A 20,394-nucleotide genomic window follows, 5' to 3' on the forward strand; every position below is an offset into this window, starting at 1 on the left:
CCTTTCCTTTCCCAAAGATGACAAGAAAAAATACTGAAGAGAAACACACTTTTAAAGCTACGGTGTGCAAAATGGTGGTTGCAGTTTATTTTAAGAGTTCACCTTTCCTGTCCAAGAGGACTGGACTGATCTTGGGGGAAGAGTCTGTACCAAGCCTCAGTGCCACCCCCTACACACTTCTCCCCCCTCCGCCTGATGATTTCCTGATGAGTAAGAGGTGCCAAGTACTTTGAGTTTAAAGAGTGAATAGTACTGTGCTCCATTTACTGAAAAAACCTAGCATGTTTTGTGTTCTTTCTAGAAGTACTATGTTGTTCATAGTTTTCCTAAATTCATGAGAATTAGTGCTATTTTTAACTGGAAGACGTTCATGTAAATTGTGCAGTTGCTTTTCACAATATAGCATCTCCTGTTGAGAAACCACAAAGCCTGAGGTTTGGTGTCTTTTGTGGTGCTTTTTTGCTGCTTTAGGTAGAGAAAAACCCTTACCTTTTTTTCATAATTCTTTGTTTCGACATGAAAATGTTGGGACTTCTGTCAGTTGGCCACTTAAGCCTTTCTGTATTTGTCAGGCATCTTGTTAGGTTATATACCCATACTCCCCAACACAATCTTTCCCTTTTCTGTGTTTACATGTGCTCAGCTCCATAATTCTCCCCTAGTTTGTAGACAGTGAGGTGGACTAAAAAGTACTTCACTGTGTATTTTGTCTTGCCTTTCTGTATAGACATCTGATAGCTGGTTTGATTTTCAACTGCTACTGAAATGTCCTTTTAGGAGGCCTAGATGGGGTAAGCAGGGCTTTCTTGACCATGAGCATCAGACAGGAAATCTAAGGGACTAATGATAGAGTGAAACAATTGCTGCTTTCAAAACAAATTAACTAGACTGAGGACAAAATTACTGTGATCTAGGCTTTATTTGAGGTTAAACTGAAAATGTCCCATGGGGTTCTGGCAGGTCTACAGATGCTGTTGGACTGCCAGATATTTGGGTGATGGAGAGTATGCAGGGAAAAATCAGAGTTCAAGGGAAGAGTGATGGTTCATTGAATGATGCTAGTCTCTTCTGGATTAAAATTTAGTGTATATCCAAGTTTGCTGTTGATCTTGTTTTCTTCATTGGTCTTCAAACCAATGCTTGTCTTTTCAGCTTCATTTTACAATAATTTACATTATTGTATTCTATTCAGTTTTACTGTTTATAGTTTGTATTGGGTGTAGGACTAACATACCAACTCCCATGCCAGGTTTAATTACCTAATAAAACTTCATAAGTTTTTGTGGAACCTCTAATTTTAGGTATTCCTTTTGAAAAGCTTCTACAGATCTTCGGTTCTCCCTTCCCCTTACAGGTGGGACATCGTACCCCAACTATTAAATCCTTTCCACCTACACCTCCTAGTATAAATACACAGTGTGGATTTTGGATAAAGGAGCAGAATGAAAAGAAGGAGACAAAGAGAGAGACAAATTAATAGAGAGAGAGGGAGTAACAAGAGAGCCAGTCCTGGCTCCTGTATTGATGCAGCCAATGGGATGTCCAGGGGAACCCATGCACCAGGGCTTGGGTTTGGGTGCCTTTTTAACAGATAATGTTTCCCTGACCTAGGGAGAAGTTTTGGATTTTCTATGTAAATTAGTCATCATGCACAGTCTGTTCTTCCAGGTTTTTGTGGAAATGGGTCAGAAGGCTCTGGGGCTTTGGTGGTCTTGTTCTCCCCATACAGTCTGTGCCTGCTTCTCCACCTCATTTCTGTTTGTACTGAGTTGTGCTTATCTCCAGGAGGTAAATCAAAGACCTTTGTCCCAGAAAAGGGCTGTCCTACCTCTGTATGCCCCTTGTGCAGTCACATCTTGTTCTTTCTCACAGCGTTACTGCCAGCAGTCCTTGGCTGCTGTCACCTGCAGTCCTTGGCTGGTGCCACAGCCACCCTGCTGGTGGTGTTTGACACAAACACCGGAGCCCCTTATCTTCTGGGATCCTACAGAGGGTCTGCAGGTGTGACTTCAGCCCATGCAGGATGGAACTAATTCCAGCTATTTCCAAGACAGACCCACTAGTGGCCAAAGCTAAGTCACTCAGCAGTCTTGGTAGCACCTCAGTGGTAACATATTTAAGGAAGTATTAAAAAAACCTGTACAATAGCCAGGCAAGAAAAGTGAGAATATGTGAGACAGCCCTGCAGACACTGGGGCCAGTGAAGGAGGGGGAGACGGTGCTCCAGGCACAGAACAGAGATTCCCCTGCAGATCATTGTCCAGGTGTAGCAGATATACACCTGCAGTCTGTTCAAAGTGATGTTTTTCCCTTCCTATTCCATCAAGAAGTGAAAAAAATGCAAAACCCAAGAACTGTATAAATGTCATCATTTTCCTGTTGGCTGTGAACACTGAACCTGAGGTAAACTTGTGTCAAGGTTCTAATGGGTTAAGGGAACCCATTTTTTATTTGTGTTTTGGGTTTGCTCTTTTTTTTCCTTCAAGGTTTTTATTATATCTGCCTCATAAAGAGTTGGCGTTGTTAAGTGGTGGAGAAAAATAAGCCATCACAATGTTGTAGGTCTGCGAGACAATTTTACATTGTTTGATTTGGTGCTTCAGGTGGTCTGATGTTGTAGTATATTAGGAAATCAATTTTTCTGCATGTTAGACTTGCCTGTTTCATGTACAGGAAAAAAATCACCATCCATTGTGTCCCTTTTTACATTATGTGTATTTACTCAAACTAAACATTGTGAAGTTCCTATTTGAGCAAAATAAGAAAAGCACATGTGTGTGAAATCACATTTTTCTGTCCTTGGTAGTTCTAACAGTGGATTCTCTTCTGTACGTTCTGATTCCTTTCATCCATTGCAATTCTTTGGCCTGGGCAACTGACCACAGGATGGGTAGACAGAGACAGATAAGAAGTGTGTATGTCTGACCGTTGGTTTATAAAATATATATTGTAGAGAAGTAGCAGTGGAGAATGCTTCCTGCCACTATCCTGACGCACCCATTTCCTAGTATTGGTAGCCATCTCTGTTGTAGAACATGAGTGTTAAACAGTTCTTCCTGTATATGTAGAAGTTTGATTTGAACAAACATAAAACCATTTTGAATTAAATCACATTGCAGTTTCCTGCCTTCACTTAAATGACACTTTCTTGGTTCATTCTGGGTTTTGAAGAGGTACAATTCAATATACGCCCAGGTTGGTCAAACCACTGCTTTGGGGGATGGTTGTTTATTTGATACTTAAATATGAGTTTTGACTATTTGGGCTTAAGATGTGATCTGTGAATTTAGGTGCCTAAACGGACATGGTAACTAAAGGAAATATGACCCAGCACTGTGATATGGTACGGGCATTTGTTTACAAATCTGTTCACAGTGTTGTGGAGGCATGTGATCTTTTACCAGATCTTTTTTCCCCCTAGGCGTTCCAAAAGCTCAAAATAAAAGAGTAAGTTAGGAAGAATAGGTGTGTGTGTGGGTTTTACATTGTTTGGGTTTATGAGTTTTGATGCTTCAAAAACTGTGGAGACATGGACAAGTAGGAATCCCATGTGGAAGGAACAGCCACTAAAAAAGAAGGGGCAAACAGTGTAATGAATCTGGTTTTTGAGGCATTTGAATGAGAAGTAGGATCTTTTTTTGTTATTCATGTGAAGCATGTAGTAAACTTCTTAATATTCTGCTTTCAAAATATAGTTCTCAGAAGTTGAAATGGCTGGACAAAGTGAACTTATTGATGGCTGCAGCTGGTGGGATGTAGGTGTGTGTTTCCCTGCCAGACTTCTGGTAATCAACTCACATGTACAATCTCTGCTTCCAGTGCTTGTATCCATGACATATAGTCTTCTGTTCATACTCCTGTTTAAAGAGACTGCAGTTGATATTTCTTTTGAAAGTACTGTGATTTTCCATGGCTTTTCAGTTCTCTGAACTACTAGCAAAATGAGACAGAATTTCTTCTTTGTCAAAGGCTTTCTGTTTTTAGGTGTTGGCCAGGGAATTCAACTTGTGTTTTCATGTGCAGCATTAGAGGCTTGGAGAAGGCGTGGGTAACTTTGACCCAGTGAGCACATCAGCTTCCATAGCATCTTTGGCATCTGTCTGTGGGTGGCTGGAGGATGTCAATCTTGAGCCTGTTCCTCAGGCTCAAGAGGCAGAAGGAGATTATGCTATCTATTTTGCTGACTTTCCCATTTTGTGGAAATCCCCAGTGTGACACTTGCAGTCTCGAAACTCCTTGTATTGCAATACAGTTAATTTTTTATTTTTATTTTTCAGATCACTTTTTGTTTCAATAATATGGCTTCATTTTTATGGGAAATACATGAGTTCTGACAATGAAAGTTGTAATAAAATTCTAGCAACATGGAAGCATTGTTAAAAAATGAGGTTTTGACATCTCACTATTCTAATGAAGAGTTTTCTTCCATTTTTTTAATTGATGGATGTAGAATCTGACTGTTTACAGCCTGTATGATAAATTCTACTTCTGGTTAATGAAAACACTAAAATATAGCAGTCCCTTCATCTGTTGCCATATGAATTACACATACTGTGAAGTATGTGGGAAGCTAAGCTGCACATAGAGGAAAATCCAAGTGCATTACTTGGTTTTGTGTCTTAGTGAGAAAAGGGGTCTTGCTTGTGACTTTACATAGTGCTGTGGGCAAGATATTTTATGTTCTCCCTGTATTATTAACATACTGTCTGAAAGTTGAAGTGCAGTCTGCTAAATATGTCTGAAAGACTTTTTTGGCACTTGGAAGAGAAAGTTTCCTGTCACTAGTCCAGAAGTTGAAATATAATTTCAGCAGTTCAAAAAAAGGAAAAAAAAAAAAAAAAAAAGGAGATAAAAAAGGCATATTTTCATTTGGAGTGTTGGCAGTTTGATTGAGAAAATAAATAGTGCTGTTTTGGAGAAGTATGTATTTTTAGGCCAATTTCCTGAGGAAATGAAGCTGACATGATCGTGTTGTTGGTCTGCATATGTTGGTCCTTCTTGAAAAATTGAGTCTGTCATCTAGTTTCAGACGAACTTGAAACCTGAGGTGACATGAAGATTTTGTGAAAATCCATTGCTAATTAGACAAAGAGACTAAACTTGTGCTGTTGCTGAGGAGAAAAGAGGCTGGAACTTGGCTGGTGTATGCTGTCGGTGATTACCTAGTCAGCACCATTTAGGTTTGCTTTCTCAGGCTGAATAGGGATAATGTAGATGTCGTGGAGAACAGAGGGAACTCTTGTAACAATGAGTTCAGAGGAAGAAAGGTACATTCCCAAAGCAAGGTGAGGATTCCTTGTTCCAGTGTGCACAGCAAGATCTGTTGAAATTTTCCAAAGGGAATGAAGTTGCAAGAAGACGTCATGTTGTTATCTCTGCACTTGGGAACCTTTCAGTTCAAACTGCAGATAGAACAGTTGTTAGAAACTGATTCTTTTTATTGTAGTCTATCATTACATGTGGGATTTGAAATTAAGGTATGTGAATTGAATTAAGGTGTGTGATTCTATTTCCTATAGCTGCATTTAAATTCTCTGTAGAGGGTGGATTTTATTGTGCTAAACAAAAATATCCCACTGCCCTTTGTAAAGATATGATTCAGAGTTCAGAAATGCCCATTTCAAAGTTCTTTGATTCTCTGCAGTGTAGGACTGTGTTAGTTTGTGACAAGTCTAAACTTCAGCTTCATCTTCTGGAACCTGTGTGTTGACCCCATTTACTGTCATCAGAGTTCTGTTGAATTTAAAAGAAAAAAGTACACGCTCCTCACTGTGTCTCATGTGTATAAAAATATATATGCAAGTGCATATATACTTTTCAGTATTTAGCAGCCAGTGGAAGTTTGAGAAACTGCTCGTGAGTATTTCTGAGGCTGCCTTGGTGTTTAAATTGACAGATTTCCCTTTTGCAGTGCCTGAAGATGACAACAAAGCGGAATTTGTTTTTGCGGCTGGTGCCATGCCGCTGCCTGCGTGGAGAGGAGGAAACTGTGACTACACTTGATTATTCTCACTGCAGCCTGGAACAGGTGCCTAAGGAGATTTTTACTTTTGAAAAGACCTTGGAAGAACTGTACTTAGATGCTAATCAGATTGAAGAGCTTCCAAAGGTATGTTGCATGATTTTCCTTTTAGATATACTTATTAAGTCTTTACTTCAGCAGCAGTGTAGAAGCTCATAGTGTCTAGCTTCAGCTTTTGGGCCATAGTTTGCCACGAAGAAGCCTTGGTAGAGTGAAAGTTTGTGCATTCCAGCTGGACTGTTTTGTTGCGTGAATTGGAATGAAATTGTTCAAGCAACAGATGGGGCTCAAGAGAGTTACAAAGCAAAAGAGACTGGCTAATAAATATATTTCTGTGCACTGAAAAGTGGTTAGGCTACCACTTGCTCGAACATTTATCTTTTGTTCCTTTTTGGGTTTTGGATTTTTTTTTTCTTAACTGCAGGGACATGTAATAGCTTACACTTACTTTAAGTTAATGTGTTTTTGTATTAGAATAAGTCATAAAGGCATATTTCTGAGAAACTAAAGATTTTTCCCAGCTTTTAAGTAATTTTGGTCATTATTTTTTGTTACCCTTTCAATTTTCGAAAGAAAACACCCACATATACATTCAAATATGGCTAAGAACACAAGCAGAGAGATTAGGGGGAGTGAAGATTGTTGCCAAAGTGATTTTTATTCATTTGACCAAAATTTTGATAATTAAACTTCCATAGAAGAACTTTAGGGGAAGGCCTGTAATGTTTGAAATTATCCTAGCTGTTATGGAGCCAGTTTCAATTTGTGTATTCCTTTTCTATTTTATTTGGTCTTCCAACTCTGAAAGAGGCTTTTAATTAAGCCATTTCAGTTATGAAGGGTGTGATACTTATCAGCTCTTTCTAGTTTTCTGAAACCTTGTGAAGACATTCCCACTCTCACCTTTCTTCTTTGCCCCAGCAGTGTTTTGTAATCTGTCCTTTGTATGCCACAGCCCAACTGTTTTGGGGCTGCTTGTCAACCTTGTCAATGAAATGAACCCTCAGCGTGGCTGTTGGGGTTTTTTAATTGCTCTGAATCTTTTCAGAATTCCAGCTTATTTCAAAACTCAGTTCTTACAGTATAGCTGCTTAATTTAGCTGACTTGTTGAGGGCACAGTATGAGCAAACTGGGGAGGAGAGGAAGGTTGTGGTAGAGAAGGAATTTACATGAAATGTTGGTGCATAGTCTCCACTGCAAAACAGACTGGGCATTTGGAATTATTTCATCCTCCTTCATCCTATATGCTAAATCACATCTGGAAAAGTACCCTGTTTACTCCAAGTGCCACGGTGTGCATTTGAGCTGAAAAGCTCCAACTGTAACAGTTTTACTTTTCTTTCTCACTCTGATATTTGGAAGAAATCAGAATTCTGTAGCAAAATAGTCTTTAATTATATGGCTTCCTGCATTTACTACTAGTAGTTACGAATATGTAAACACTACAACAGAACAGCAAAAGGAACAACTGCAAAGTCAACATCATCCTCCCTTCCCCTCCCTCTCTTTTGTTTTATGGATCTTGCAATTCCTTGTGCTGCATGTGCCTTGACCTGAGTTACTAGAGAAAGTTCTAATGATTCCAGAGTTTAGATTATTGCTTTCCAGGGAAAGAGTTTAATTATATATTCTTGAAATTAGAGAGTGGCTCCAAAACACCTGAGCTCATGAAAGAATCCTAACTTCTAACTCTTCAAAGCTGTAATGATAAATGAGTTCTAACAGATATATTTCTGAAGAGCTGGAAACAGCAGTAGACAAGTAAAGCTCATTCCTTTAACTGTCCATCTTGCTAATTAATATCTACTTCTGTTCAGGGGTAGTATGTGCAAATTTTACAGGAATGGGGCTTGTTCAGTCTCTGGTTCAAATAATGGCCTTGTAGTTGAGACACAAAAAATTTTGGTCAAACTGAGCCCATTGGTATGATTTTTTTTTTTTTTTTAGTCAATGAACATATCATAGTTTTTTATGATCTTTTCTCAGAATTCCAAAAGAGAAAATTACTAAGTCAAGGTAAATATGAATGATCTTATCCAAAGTTGTCATGAAAGGAATACTCATAAATTGTTGAGATGAATCTCTTCAACTGCTTTCTTAGAGATATTTATTTTATAATATGTGTAAATTTCCTACATACCTTTGAGGGTTTTTTTTCCATTACATTATTTGCCCTACTTTGTCAATCTGTAAAGCTTTTGAGGAATAATCTCTAGGTACCTTGCATATAAGAAAAGAAGATGGTGATGCATGTATACAGAAGAGATTAGACAGTTTCCTGTACCCCTGGCTTGAACTTTGACAAGTTTCAATTTTTTCACTAGTCAGGTTTTTTTCAATTTTTTTTTTATTTTTTTCATACTTAAGGTAGGAAATGTGAATAGAAAAAATAGTGGAAGACATAATGAAATGAAATTTGTACTTTTAGAAGAGGTGAATTCCTACTGAAATTCTGTGTTCCAGAATAATTTGACTTTAAAAGATGTGTCTATAATTTTTTTCTTTTCTTTCTTGAATAAACTCTACTTACCTCTGGGGTGTCACATGGCATGTCTGTTACAGAAAATGTTTTGCAATGATTGTGGGTCTATATGTAACTACAGGTCAGAGTCTCTGAGATCCTGGAAGGGGTTTATAGAAAGTATTAAGCATAGCTGCTGCCTTGTGGCCATCTACAGTTTTTTGCTTTCTTAAGCATTGTAATATGAATAATTTTCCATTAAACTAGTTAAAAATTTGTGGTAGTCAAAAGCTCTAAATAACCTGGTCTTCAGGCCATGAGGTCAGGAATTTAAAGGGGTTAAAATCAAAAGCTCCATAGAGAAAACTGGCAGAAAATCACATTCACTTTCTTCTTTGTTTCAATAGCAACTTTTTAACTGTCAGTCTCTACACAAGCTGAGTTTGCCAGACAATGATCTAACCACATTGCCAGCATCCATTGCAAATCTCATTAATCTCAGGGAACTGGATGTCAGCAAGAATGGTAAGTCACTTTGCTTATTGTATTGAGGTAACTAGAAGGCAAATCACCATTGACTTTACAGACACTAGCAGAATTATAATTTCCAGAAGCTACACAGCTAGTAATTTTAAAATTACTACTGTAAATCCCTGCTTACAATAAAAAGATGCTCTTTTATGATTTGGTTGTGATATTTAATTGTATCTCTTACATTGTTTGGTTTGTAGACAATGCTGTCTGGCATTTTATATTCTCAAAATACATAAGCTCAAACATTAATTTTAGTAACTTTTGTCATCTGTCACTATACTGAAGAGAGTTTGCAAAATAACTTAAAAAGTTTGCTGGATTTTATTGGTATAATTTGTTTCATATGAAAACTGTTTTTGGTTTATTTTAATAAGCTGTTGGAATATTGTGGTATATTAGTACTTGGCTTAGCTGTCCTGCTCTGGGGATGGTAACTTCTGTTGCATGGGGAAATGTATTTATGTGTCTGTAGACATGACCTGGTTCACTTGTTTAACTTGTTAAAAATCTACCATTCTGTGTGAGTCAGACTTTTATAAATTATGAAATGTTGTCAGCCAAGTTTTGTTTACATGGGGTTTTATGATGGTGCTGCTTTGGTAAGCTGGCAGATGTGTGCAACTGTGAGAAAATTGAAATAACATTGTCACCAAGCTGACTTGTGTGACTTATTTGAGAGAAGAAGTTAAATCATGCTAATTGAGGAGAATAGAATAGCTTTGTCTTACTAATTTAAAGTAAGAGGATACCTCATTGAAATAGTACTTGAAAATAAGAATTACATAAATATTTTAAAGATTGAATCATTCAGTTTATTTTTTTTTATTTGGCCTGCAAACTCATTGTGACTCCACAAAGAGAAGTAAGTTCTGCTTTACTAAGAAAGCATTCCAGTTGCTGAGATGTTGGTATTTTCCTTGGTTGTTTGTTGTAGCCCAATCTGTACTTAAACTGTTACTCTATTATCTGTGCTTAATGAACAGAGCATTTAGTGTGATAAATTGACCTGGTTGTTACTGATCTGTTCCTGGTACAAGTGGATTGATAGTCTTTCTTAAAGAATGCTGGCCTTAAACTGTCACAGTAACACACAAGAGAGAAAGAATCATCTTTTTGTCCTGGACTGAACTGTTGAAAGTGTTAATTGTTTGCAACACAAGTTCTCAATGCAGAAGACTTAAAAGCAGCAAAAGGGGGTTTGAGTGCTGCTGTTGGCAAATTCCATAGCTCATGTACATAAATAGGCAGCTGAAGCCAGGGAGTTACTTGTCTGTCTAAAATGTCTTGGCCCTGAACTAAGCCTACAGAGTTCAGTGCTGAAAGAGCACTTGTTTCTGTGAGACATATGATATGCTATCCCAGTAAACTATGAATCTCTGTTTTCTAGAGGTTGAGGGTTTTTTAACACCCTTCAGATAAATGACAGGGGGTACAAGCTTATTTAAGCTATTATCATGTGCCTGGTGTCAGACTTATCACAATTTGGATAGCTTCTCTGACTAATGTTGCACATAAAAAATAGTTCTGAGGTCACAAGCTTGTTTACTGGGGACATCTTGTTTTCCAGTAGTTCTAAGAGGTTCTAAAACCTCTTTAAAGGTAAAAAAATCCCAACAAACCAACAAAAAATAAATTTGAGCCCCTGCTTGTTCCTGCTGGGTGAAGTAAGAAATACTGCTCTTTATTCTGTAATAAATTCGGTATTATTTGAGACCTCGTTTATTGGCAAAAGTGCTTTCTCTTTCTCTTTAGCTCTCCAGTGTTGCAACCATGGAAGATTTTTCTCTTGATATCTGCAAGTCTACTCTCCTCCCTTTTGTCTCTTTTTCTCTTAGTAAGAATTTACTGCTCACTTGTCTATAATAGAGCCAAATATGAGGTATTTTACTATTTTTCTAAGAGTAGCATATTTATCAAAATCTGCAATTCTTCCTTTTTTTTGTTATGTCTCAATAGAACATGGAAGGAGTGGATTTCTGTGGAAAGAATTGCTTTCATTTAGTTCATAAAAAACCATAATTAGTGGGGATTAGTCTCCAAAAGTGCAGGATGATGAGAGATGCTGAATTCTAAAATAATTCAGTGGTTTTCAGATTCATATGGTTGTGGCAAGAGAATGGTGATAGTTCCTCTATTGAAATATTGATATGCCATTAAGTGTTTACTTCTGAGATCAATTGGGCTAAATCATGAAGTGCAGATGCCTTGACATTAAATATGCGTTTATTTTTAAGGTTGTATTTTTAGAAGGATAGTTAGTTAGATTTTAGTTTTCAAATACCAGTATACATGAAATATGATAGGACTTTCACATAAAATATTTGAGCTGATTTTGGCATAGGCATAATCAAATGCATTTAATTTTCTAAAGAGCTGATAGGAAAATGGAAAACTAAACTTCAAACTTAAAATGTTTCCAAATTACCTAATGAATTGCAGTCTGGCTCACAGAGTGAGACCAGTTGTATGGGAGACCATCCAGTTGTCCAAGTAGAATTATATGCATAAATGTGTGTGCTTAATATTTGATGTTTAGATGAAAGATCAAAATCGCAGAAATTTTTCAAGGTTGGAGATTCGTAATATGAAAGGTGTTAGTCCAAGAAAGCAATGTTTATGGTGCTTTAATAGCATGTAAAAGATGTTGCCCTTTTAATTTCTGGCTTAAAGGTATTTGGTTTCATATACACACACAATATTTAAAACTCAGTAACAGAGACACAGCAGTTGTGCAAATCCCAATACTTCAGGATATTTAACATTTTATCAGGACAAGTATTATTTTGATCTAGCATTCTGTCTCTGACCATGGCCAAAAGTAGAAGCTTAGAGAAAATTTAGTAAAATATAGGAAGCCAGGAGACATGCATGTTTCCCTATATGTTCTCAGTGTGTGCAGCACCTTCTCTTACTGGGCCTCCTTGAGCCAGACAGGGTGGTTTTTCTTAAATACAAATCTTCGTTTGACTAAATCTGTCAGTTTATCTACTGTTCGAAGTGATGTATGTTTTGAGACATGTGCTGAGTTAGAGCCCAAGCCTGTAATGTTTGTGAGTTGAGGAGCATACAGAAGTCTTTGTACAAGTGTGTGGTCTGGAATGTATCATCCATGGCTGCTGATGTGGTTGTGGCGCAAGTGTAGCCTAAAAATACCAAATTGCTGCTATATGTGCAGCAAGCATAGACTAGAGTTAGTCTTAACTCTCCTTTTATTGTTGGTGGTGGTCAATAAAATCTGTAGCTTTTTGGTAGTGAGGATGTCCACTGTCCTTTTATGGCCTTTTAACCTGATTCCCAATGCTACTGTGAACCCTTAATATCAAAAGTATTTTGTTGCTTCTTTCCAGATACACCTCAGCTTTGAAATTTTTAGCTGAAGCCTTGTGCTATCCTAGTCACAAAGATGAAATGATACTTGAACAAATGGTTCAATAAATAAACTGCATTCCTGTGCCAGAAATTACATCCTGCACTATACAAAGCATTTGAGAGATGCTTTTTCTCCCACCCCTGTAACTTTTAAGATGGGTTACATCTTAAAGAGATGTTGCAGCATACAGAATGTGAGACCACTGATTTTGAATAAATGTTTTATTTATGAGGCTAAAGGAAATCAAAACATTTTTAATCCAATGGCAAATTTATTTATGTATTGACAGCTGTACAGGGAAAAAACTCCACCCTCCAAAAAAACCCTGCAACAATATTTTTCACCCCTAAATCAGTGTCGTTTGGGGTTGAACTTCAGGGACAATCATTTCCTTGTGACTCTTGGCATGCCAGCCTTAGCATGCATCTAGGGCAATGTGGAAGGCTGTCAAGGAAATATTTTTGCCTCTTCTTTGAAGAAGGGGAAAGCATTTAAGTGCAGTGTCTGATGGTGTATCTAAATGTACAGAAGAGTTAGCTTTACAGATTACTAGAATCAAGTGGTTTGAAAGGCTAAAACAGAATGAGGTGACTGCCAGGAAAATCAGGCTTTCCTGGAAGCTTGGGAAATGCACTTGAAATTGCATGTATCTGTGGGGTTAGTCTAGTGGGAAACAGTGAGATGATCTACTTTTCCCTATGTGCAGGTGGTGAAAGAAAAATACTGGATTTTTAAGTTCCATATTATTCAGGCCTTTGGAGGATTAAACAGCAAGATGAGAAGATTACTAGACAGTATAGCATTGTGGCAGGACGGTGAAATGCTGCTGCCTTCTGGAAGCGTCTCCTTCAGAAGCTCCGCAGGAGCAGGCCGCAGGAGCAGCCATTTCAGTCCATGCACACACACAGGCCTCAGCGGAGGAGGGACAGAACAGGAAGGGCCTCCTCTGTGATCTTTTCCATGCCAAAGGGATCAGGGACAGAAGACAAAGGACCATGGGGTCTGCCTGACTTAAGTATGGGGTCCAGGAACGAATGGTCTGAGGGCACGGGTTGGTACAGTGCCAGGGCGAGGGGCAGCAAACCTGTGGGGGATGAGGGATGAACAATTGGGGAGGGCAGGGTCAAATGGCCAGTGGGGAAACAATCCAGGACAGACTGGCAGCAGTTCTGCAGGGCACCTTTGGGGTAGTCCTCTCTCAGCCTAGCAAGGAAATACCCTGAGGTATATTCTTGCAAGGCAAAGCCTGGAAGTTTCCCTGAGGGGATTTTTAGGGTTCCCACAAACAAGACCAAGAGTAACCTGGGGCCTTGGAAATAACAGTACCTTCAGTAGTCTCTTAGATATTTCTTTCACAGCGATGCTACAGCAAATTTACTGATGTCAGTTTGTTAATCTGTATTACAAGGAATCTTCATGGAAAAATAGACAAATTAAACCTAAGAAAACATTCCCCTCCCCTCACCCCACTGCCTCCAGGCATATCTGCCTATAAAGTTATTCTAGTAAAGAATTTTGTTAACAGATGCAAATTTAGATCAAATATGTTTTCTTCAGTGTTCTAAAATAATCTGTTGATTTGGCAAACTATCTTTAATATGCTCTGTGCCAGAAGTTGTGGCACTGGAGAATGAAAATTCAAGAAACTATTCAGTTTTATGTTGCCCATCTGGTACGTTTAGGAATACGGCTTTTCCAAGGAATTGAGAATTGTTCATAGTAATAGAGGGAGACGGAGCCAAGATTCATTTTCTGCAGGAAGAAGTAAGACAGGAATATCCTGAATACAAAATGACTTGCTGTAAATTCTCTGTTTTTCTGCTTATACTGAGAGAGAGGCAGACAGGACCAGGGTTTTTAAATCATCCAAGATAGTGAAATAAAAGATAATTGATATGCTGCAGAATTTGGAGTCTGTATCTCTGTGATAAGTGTATCACTGTGTAGAGATTATAAATGTGCACTAAAAGGAGGCAGCCCTTCTATTTAAAGTCTTGTTTCAAGTGTTTGTAGTACTTTTTCTTAAATACATATTCTTGATGGTGCTGAAAAGAATCTGTCTATTCACAATAAAATGATCTCTGTGTGTTAGAGAGGATGCAAATGGAATAAAATTTCAATGCAGATAAGGTTTTGAATGTGAACTTTGAGTGTATGTATGTGAAATTCTGAAATAACTTTATTAAGAATGTCTTCCTGGACTCAAAAGAAATGTTTGTAACACAAGCAAATGTATTGTAAAAGTAATTATGGGGTTTGTAGATGTGGATTTACATGTAAAGACAGCACAGAATAGAATCATTGAATAGAACGATTTGTGTTGGAAGGGATTTCAAAGATCATCCCATTTCAACTCCCTTGACAGAAGCAGGGACATTTTTCACTAGACCAGGTTGCTCAGAATCCCAGCCAACCCAACCTTAAATACTTCCGGGGAGGAAGCATATGCAGCTTCTCTGGGCAACCAGTTTTCACCGCCCTCACAGTAAAGACTTTCTTCCCAGCATTAAATTTAAACATACCCCCATGTCCTGTCACCATCTCTCTTGTGAAAGGTCCCTCTCTACCTTTCTTGTGTGGCCTTTCAGGTACTGGAATGCCGTAATTACGTCACCCTGAAGATGACTGTACAAATTTAGCAGAATTTTCTTCTTCTGGATCTTAACTACCTATCCTAGATTCTTCTCCTTCTGGCTCCAGAATGTCATATCTATTTTTAGGGGCAGATTGGTAGCACAAGGAACGTTCTTTCTCCTGCTCTGAGCTGAGATAAAGTCTGTTCTCCCTTGCCTTGTGAATTAGCTGATGCTACTTGCTTGGACTGGATGTTAACTTACCTTCAGTTCCTGTGGATTTAAGGGAGGGTTATCACCTTGCCTGTGTGAGAGCTTAATCTCAGCATCAATGGCCTGCTCAGATTCCCAGATGGTACGCTGCCTAGTGAGCATTTTACACAATGAAGCTTGTCTGTGTGGGCACACTTGCACCCATGGCATTTAACTCTGCCTGTGGGTTCAAGCGGGGCTCCCAGATTCTGGCGTTCCCTGCAGCTGAGGGTTGGGATGGTGCTCTGAGACTTCAGGAGGTCTGTTCCGATGTAAGCATCTACCTGAGGAGGCTGAGGCCTCTCTCTTTGGGTTTCATGCTCAGCACAGGCGTTGCAATGGATAGACACCAGTTTTGTTGCCAAAAGAGTTTGCTGCATGTTGACCACTTAGGACAGCATACGGGTGGTCTGTACGCCTCATACGAGGAGGAGGGGTTTGGCTACAGGGAGCGGACGCCAGCCAGTCCCTGATGATGAACATGAGCAGGCAGCTATTGTCCAGGGAGCTGGGTGGTGACCAAATCATAGCCAGTCAGGTTTGAACAGGGAGCCTTTCGAGTAGCCTCTGTGAGGACCTGTGCGCACCAATAAAAGCTCTCTGCTGCACAAAGAACCTCGGAGTGTTGTCATGTCTCCATCTCCCCCACCGCGACAACCGCTTGGTAGGACCGAGTGGCTCTTGTGTGCCCTTCCTCGTGAACTGCCATGCACACCCCTGTTCCATTCCCTTCTAAAGCCACACACTCTGTTCTCACATGCCTAGTCACTCACACTCACTGTGACTGCTTGTCCCTGGCTGTTCCTTTCTCCACTGCAGAACTGCGCTCTCCCGCAGGCACTGCTGGGACTGGGCTGTTTCCTGGCAGTTTTGATAGGTTTCTCAGCTGTTACTCAGTTTTTTCTGACTCCAGGAACCCTCTGCCCAGCTTAAATCAAGTGCTTAGTTTGCCCAGAACTTAGTTTAGCCACTGGTGGTGTCATCACTGTCACTATTCATCTTGCCAGTTCACCAGAGGAGAAACTTGAATCTTTATTTCTGTAACAGGATGTGCTTTGAATGACAGTTGTCATGTAATAGCAAAAGTGACAGGACACACAGCACTGATTTTGCGGTCCAGGGTATAAGGGACAGGATAGGGAAAAGCAAAGCAGCTTCCAGTGGTTATGTTTTGTGCTTCTCTGGGTACTTGACAGAATTCCCTCCATGAATTAGACATGATTGGAAACCATGTAACCTTGGAAATTGTCCAAAACAGAATTATGGCCACAATTGTTGACAACTCTCCTAGTATTCTGCATTTTGTCATTTTACTCTGCCTTGACATGTTTTGGTTTATGTAAATTAGTGTGTCAGGCATGTCTTCAAGAAGCCTGGCTGAATCACTCAAGAATTACTGGCTATCCTTTTTTTTCCCCACAGAGCAGGTATTGAGAAGCCTGTCTTGCTACTCTTAGTCCTTCTTATTTACATTATGTAAGAGACATGGCTAGAGCAGGCCTAGAGAGACCGTATTCTAAAAATTGAAGGTCTTCCAAATGGTTTGAGGAGGAATGCTTGGAAGACTGTTATGTGTTTGCTGCACTGTCTTAGCTGTGCTAATGCGTGTATATAAAGACATAAAAAACCCAAACCCACAAATCCCAAAACTGTAATTGGAAAGGTGTTACTCCTGTCCTACAGATGAGCCTTGCATCCTCTGTAAACTTCAGATGCTGGTGGTTCTGAAACAAGCTGCATCATGAAAGAAATATGGGAAAGGGAATGAGAGTAAGGGTGGGTGGGTCAGTACCGTGCATTGAATTGTTTGGGTTCTAATACACTGCTTACTTTGAATAATGAAAAGCACTGGTTTTAGTTCAGAAAGTATGCAGCAATCCCGCATTAAAGTAAAATACACTAAACCAGATCTTTCATATTCTTTGGGAGATTTGTGGCATATATTCTTGAAAGTATTTTGCTGTGTTAAATCCATATGGGCTTGAAGGACAGTTGTAGCAGAGGCCTGAGGGGAAGAACAAATAACAGCTTCTCTGTGATGGAGCTGCTTGCCCAGGAGTTAGAGACCGAGTAAACAGAACTGCTGAGGGGAGAAAGTAGGTAATTTGTATTCATGCAAACTGAACCTATATGTTTGCCTCTGTGTTCTTTATACTTGCAAGGGTGCAGAGTAGAGTAAGTGCATAGCAGGCTGTAGTTGCATGTATTTTGCTCCAAGAGAGCTTTTTAGTGTGCTTATTGTTTGGAGAAAATTTTTTTTCCCCCTCATTGTCTACAAACTGAGAGGTCTAGCTTCAAACTCTTTTGAGAACATCACCTATATGGCTTATAAAGGTCTCACATATTAGTCATTTTCTTGCTCTGTGCATTTTAGGGATTGAACCAATACTTTTTCCTTGCTCCTATTTAAACTTGTTTAATTTTTTCTGTGTAAGAAGAGGTATAACTCTCTCCGAATAGTACTACTAATCAGTAGGGACTGCCACTTCTGTACAGCAGTGTGGTTTCTGTAACTGATGTCTGCACATGCTAGTTTTAGTATTTGTTTCTGAATTAAGGTATGACCACAGTATGAGCTGCAGAGCAAGCCCCCATCTGCATGAGAGTGTACAGGGCTCTGAGATCCATTGCAGTATAGGATTGTGCCAACAGTGGATGTGATTTGCACAGTTTCCTGTAGCTATGGAATTGCCAGTGTTGCAGTGAAGAAGATCTTATCTGATGGAGAGAAAAATTTGTCTCAGTTTTTTCTCCTGCTCTGCAAGGTACACTGACCCTAGTGATTGAAGAGGATTATGTGTAAGGGAGGAGATGAGTGTAACTCCAGATGGTGAGGGGGACCCCAGTTATACTTACAGTCCTTAATCCAGGCAGAAGGACATTTGAGCACACTTGCTGTGACAGGCCATGCCAAAAAAAAAAAAAAAATTTTGATCTCCAAGGAGTTAGAAATCAGTTGAAATTCTGTATTTCAGTCATGTTATGTGACCAAAAACTGAGGTTGATTGCCTCCAGATTTGTGTCTGTTGACCTGAAATCTGTGTATGACCTTTTTGGTATGTCCTTTGAACATGTGCCACAGCTGGTCTTGGAGCATGATTGAATACCACAAGGTTAGATGGTGAGGTTTTGCCAAGTAGAATTCTGAATGATGAATGCTTTCTGCTTTTGGCTGAATCCAGACAAGAATTTTAAATTCCTCTTCTTTACCTTACTGCCACATTTTCTTAAACATTACTTTCAGGGTTTTTTGGTTTGGTTTGTTTGTCGTGTTTATTTGTTTAAAATTTTGTTTGGTCTTTTTGAGTGTTGTTTTTCGGGGTTTTTTTGTTTTATTTTGGGTGTTTTTTGGGGGGCTTGTTTTGTTTTGGTTTTTTGTGTGTGTGTGTTTATTTGGGGCTAGGTGGAGTTTATTTTGTTAGTTTTTCTGCTTTTTTGTTTGTTTGGTTTTTTGTTTGTTTGGGGGTTGGGGTTTTGTTGTCATTGTGCTTGAGGGGATTGATGTTGATTTGATAGAAACTGGCCAGTGAGTTTACAAGTGCTTGAAATGTGGAAGATCAGGGAGGAAGGAAAAGACAAGTAAATGCTAAAAGCTCCTACATAAATCTAACTTTCGTGGTAAACTACGCTACAAAAAGCACTTTGCTCGCAATTCAGTTTGAATCTGGTGGATAAAGATGATTGTGCTTTTTCCTACTGTGCTCTGCAAATGTTAATGTGCACAGGCACGATGGCTTATATTTTTCTGGAAAACAGTGGGATCTATAAACCGATTGAGCACTGAAATGTGTTGGCATAGTGATTACCGACAAGTTACTGTGTAAAGTACAAAATGAATATGTTGAAGAACCTGTCCATATAATGCTTTTCAATGAAAGTGGAATAAGGCTGCAACAGACCAGGTGTTCTGTTGCACTGTCTTCTATAATCCTTGAGTATTAATGTACAGAGAAAGCAGTAAAAACCCCAAAAGAAGAATAGGGTTTAGAAAGGAATGTGGATCTCAATTTGCAATACTCATCTAATGAGAGGCTCATGGAAGGATTGAGTTGGCTATCAAATGGACTAGTGTTAAAAATGAATGGAGAAATAAGTGGTCACAAAATCCCTTGAGATTTGCTGAGCTTCCTTAATGGAGGGAAGATTCAGAACACTGAAGATAGATGAAAGGCAGAGAAGCATCAATTCCTGTTACAAAGCCCTCTTTACAGCCCCGTTTTCCTTCCCTCATATCTTTTTCTCATGTCTCTCTGCCTTCTTATTTATTCTTCTATCTGCTTGCGTTTTGCATTTTTCTTGGTGGGAGAAATGAAAGAATACTAATCCAACAATAGCTGCATGTTTCTAGCATCCAGAAGTACAGCTAAGGAAAAGGGAGTGGTCAGAACATTGTTACGTAGTCAGTTAGTAAATGTAACTTCCTATCAAGTGTAGAGAGAGGCAGCCTCCTGATGTTTTTTTCCTAGCTTCTGAACGTGTATTACAAAGATTAGCTATATTTCACACTGTCATTCTCAATGTAGTGCTCTTCTGAATGATGGCCATTTCTCTGTACTGAAGTCCTGAGTGAAGTTGGTTAAGATGGTATGTACCATAAAGATTCTGGTTTGAAGAAGAAGCAGAATTAAGTTCCTGGGCTCGCTCATTGTTAGGTTTCTCGTATCAGTATTTTTTTTTGTTATTAATTTGTTGTCAAAACTGTTACTGCCTCTTGCCGAAGGCACAGTCAAACAGGGGACTACTGTAGCATCCTCTGGTTATGTATAAAAGCATGCTGATTTAACATGTCTGTATTTGGATAGCTAATATTTTATTTGGCTGCTCCTTTGAGAGTAAGCTTACACTGACATTCTCCACTCTTGTAGATGGTGCTATGTGCTTTGGTTTTTAGGTAGTTATCACAAATTTAAGCTTTCTGTGCTTCCATGAATTCATGACACAGGCAGTGGAACCTAATGTTAATATTACAAGCATAAGGTTTAATGTGTTGGACTAGAGCAATCTTTCATCCAAGGACCCAGTCAAGGCCAGCAGTGAGACCATATCTCAGAAAAACTCAGCTTAGAGAATCTCTCAGCATGATTCAAACAGCCAAACAAAGGGCACAGAGTGAGTGTGAGACACAGCTTGGCATCCAAGGAAGAGCTTAGCAGTTTACTCTGATTAATGTAAATACTTATT

General features: G+C 39.1%; 1 protein-coding gene across 6 annotated transcripts in view; it reads left to right on the forward strand.

The window, feature by feature from the left end:
• ERBIN (erbb2 interacting protein) overlaps positions 1 to 20,394 on the forward strand; it is a 117,132-nt gene that overhangs the window by 47,419 nt on the left and 49,319 nt on the right. For all 6 annotated transcript variants that reach the window (XM_063423957.1, XM_063423954.1, XM_063423958.1 and 3 more), the window contains 2 exons: positions 5,912 to 6,109; positions 8,892 to 9,009. In XM_063423957.1, coding sequence (XP_063280027.1) covers positions 5,921 to 6,109; positions 8,892 to 9,009 — 307 coding nt within the window. In that variant the 5' untranslated portion in view covers positions 5,912 to 5,920. The remainder of the gene's footprint in view (positions 1 to 5,911; positions 6,110 to 8,891; positions 9,010 to 20,394) is intronic.

This window comes from Prinia subflava, chromosome Z, assembly GCF_021018805.1.
Source record: "Prinia subflava isolate CZ2003 ecotype Zambia chromosome Z, Cam_Psub_1.2, whole genome shotgun sequence".
NCBI classification, from domain to species: domain Eukaryota; kingdom Metazoa; phylum Chordata; class Aves; order Passeriformes; family Cisticolidae; genus Prinia; species Prinia subflava.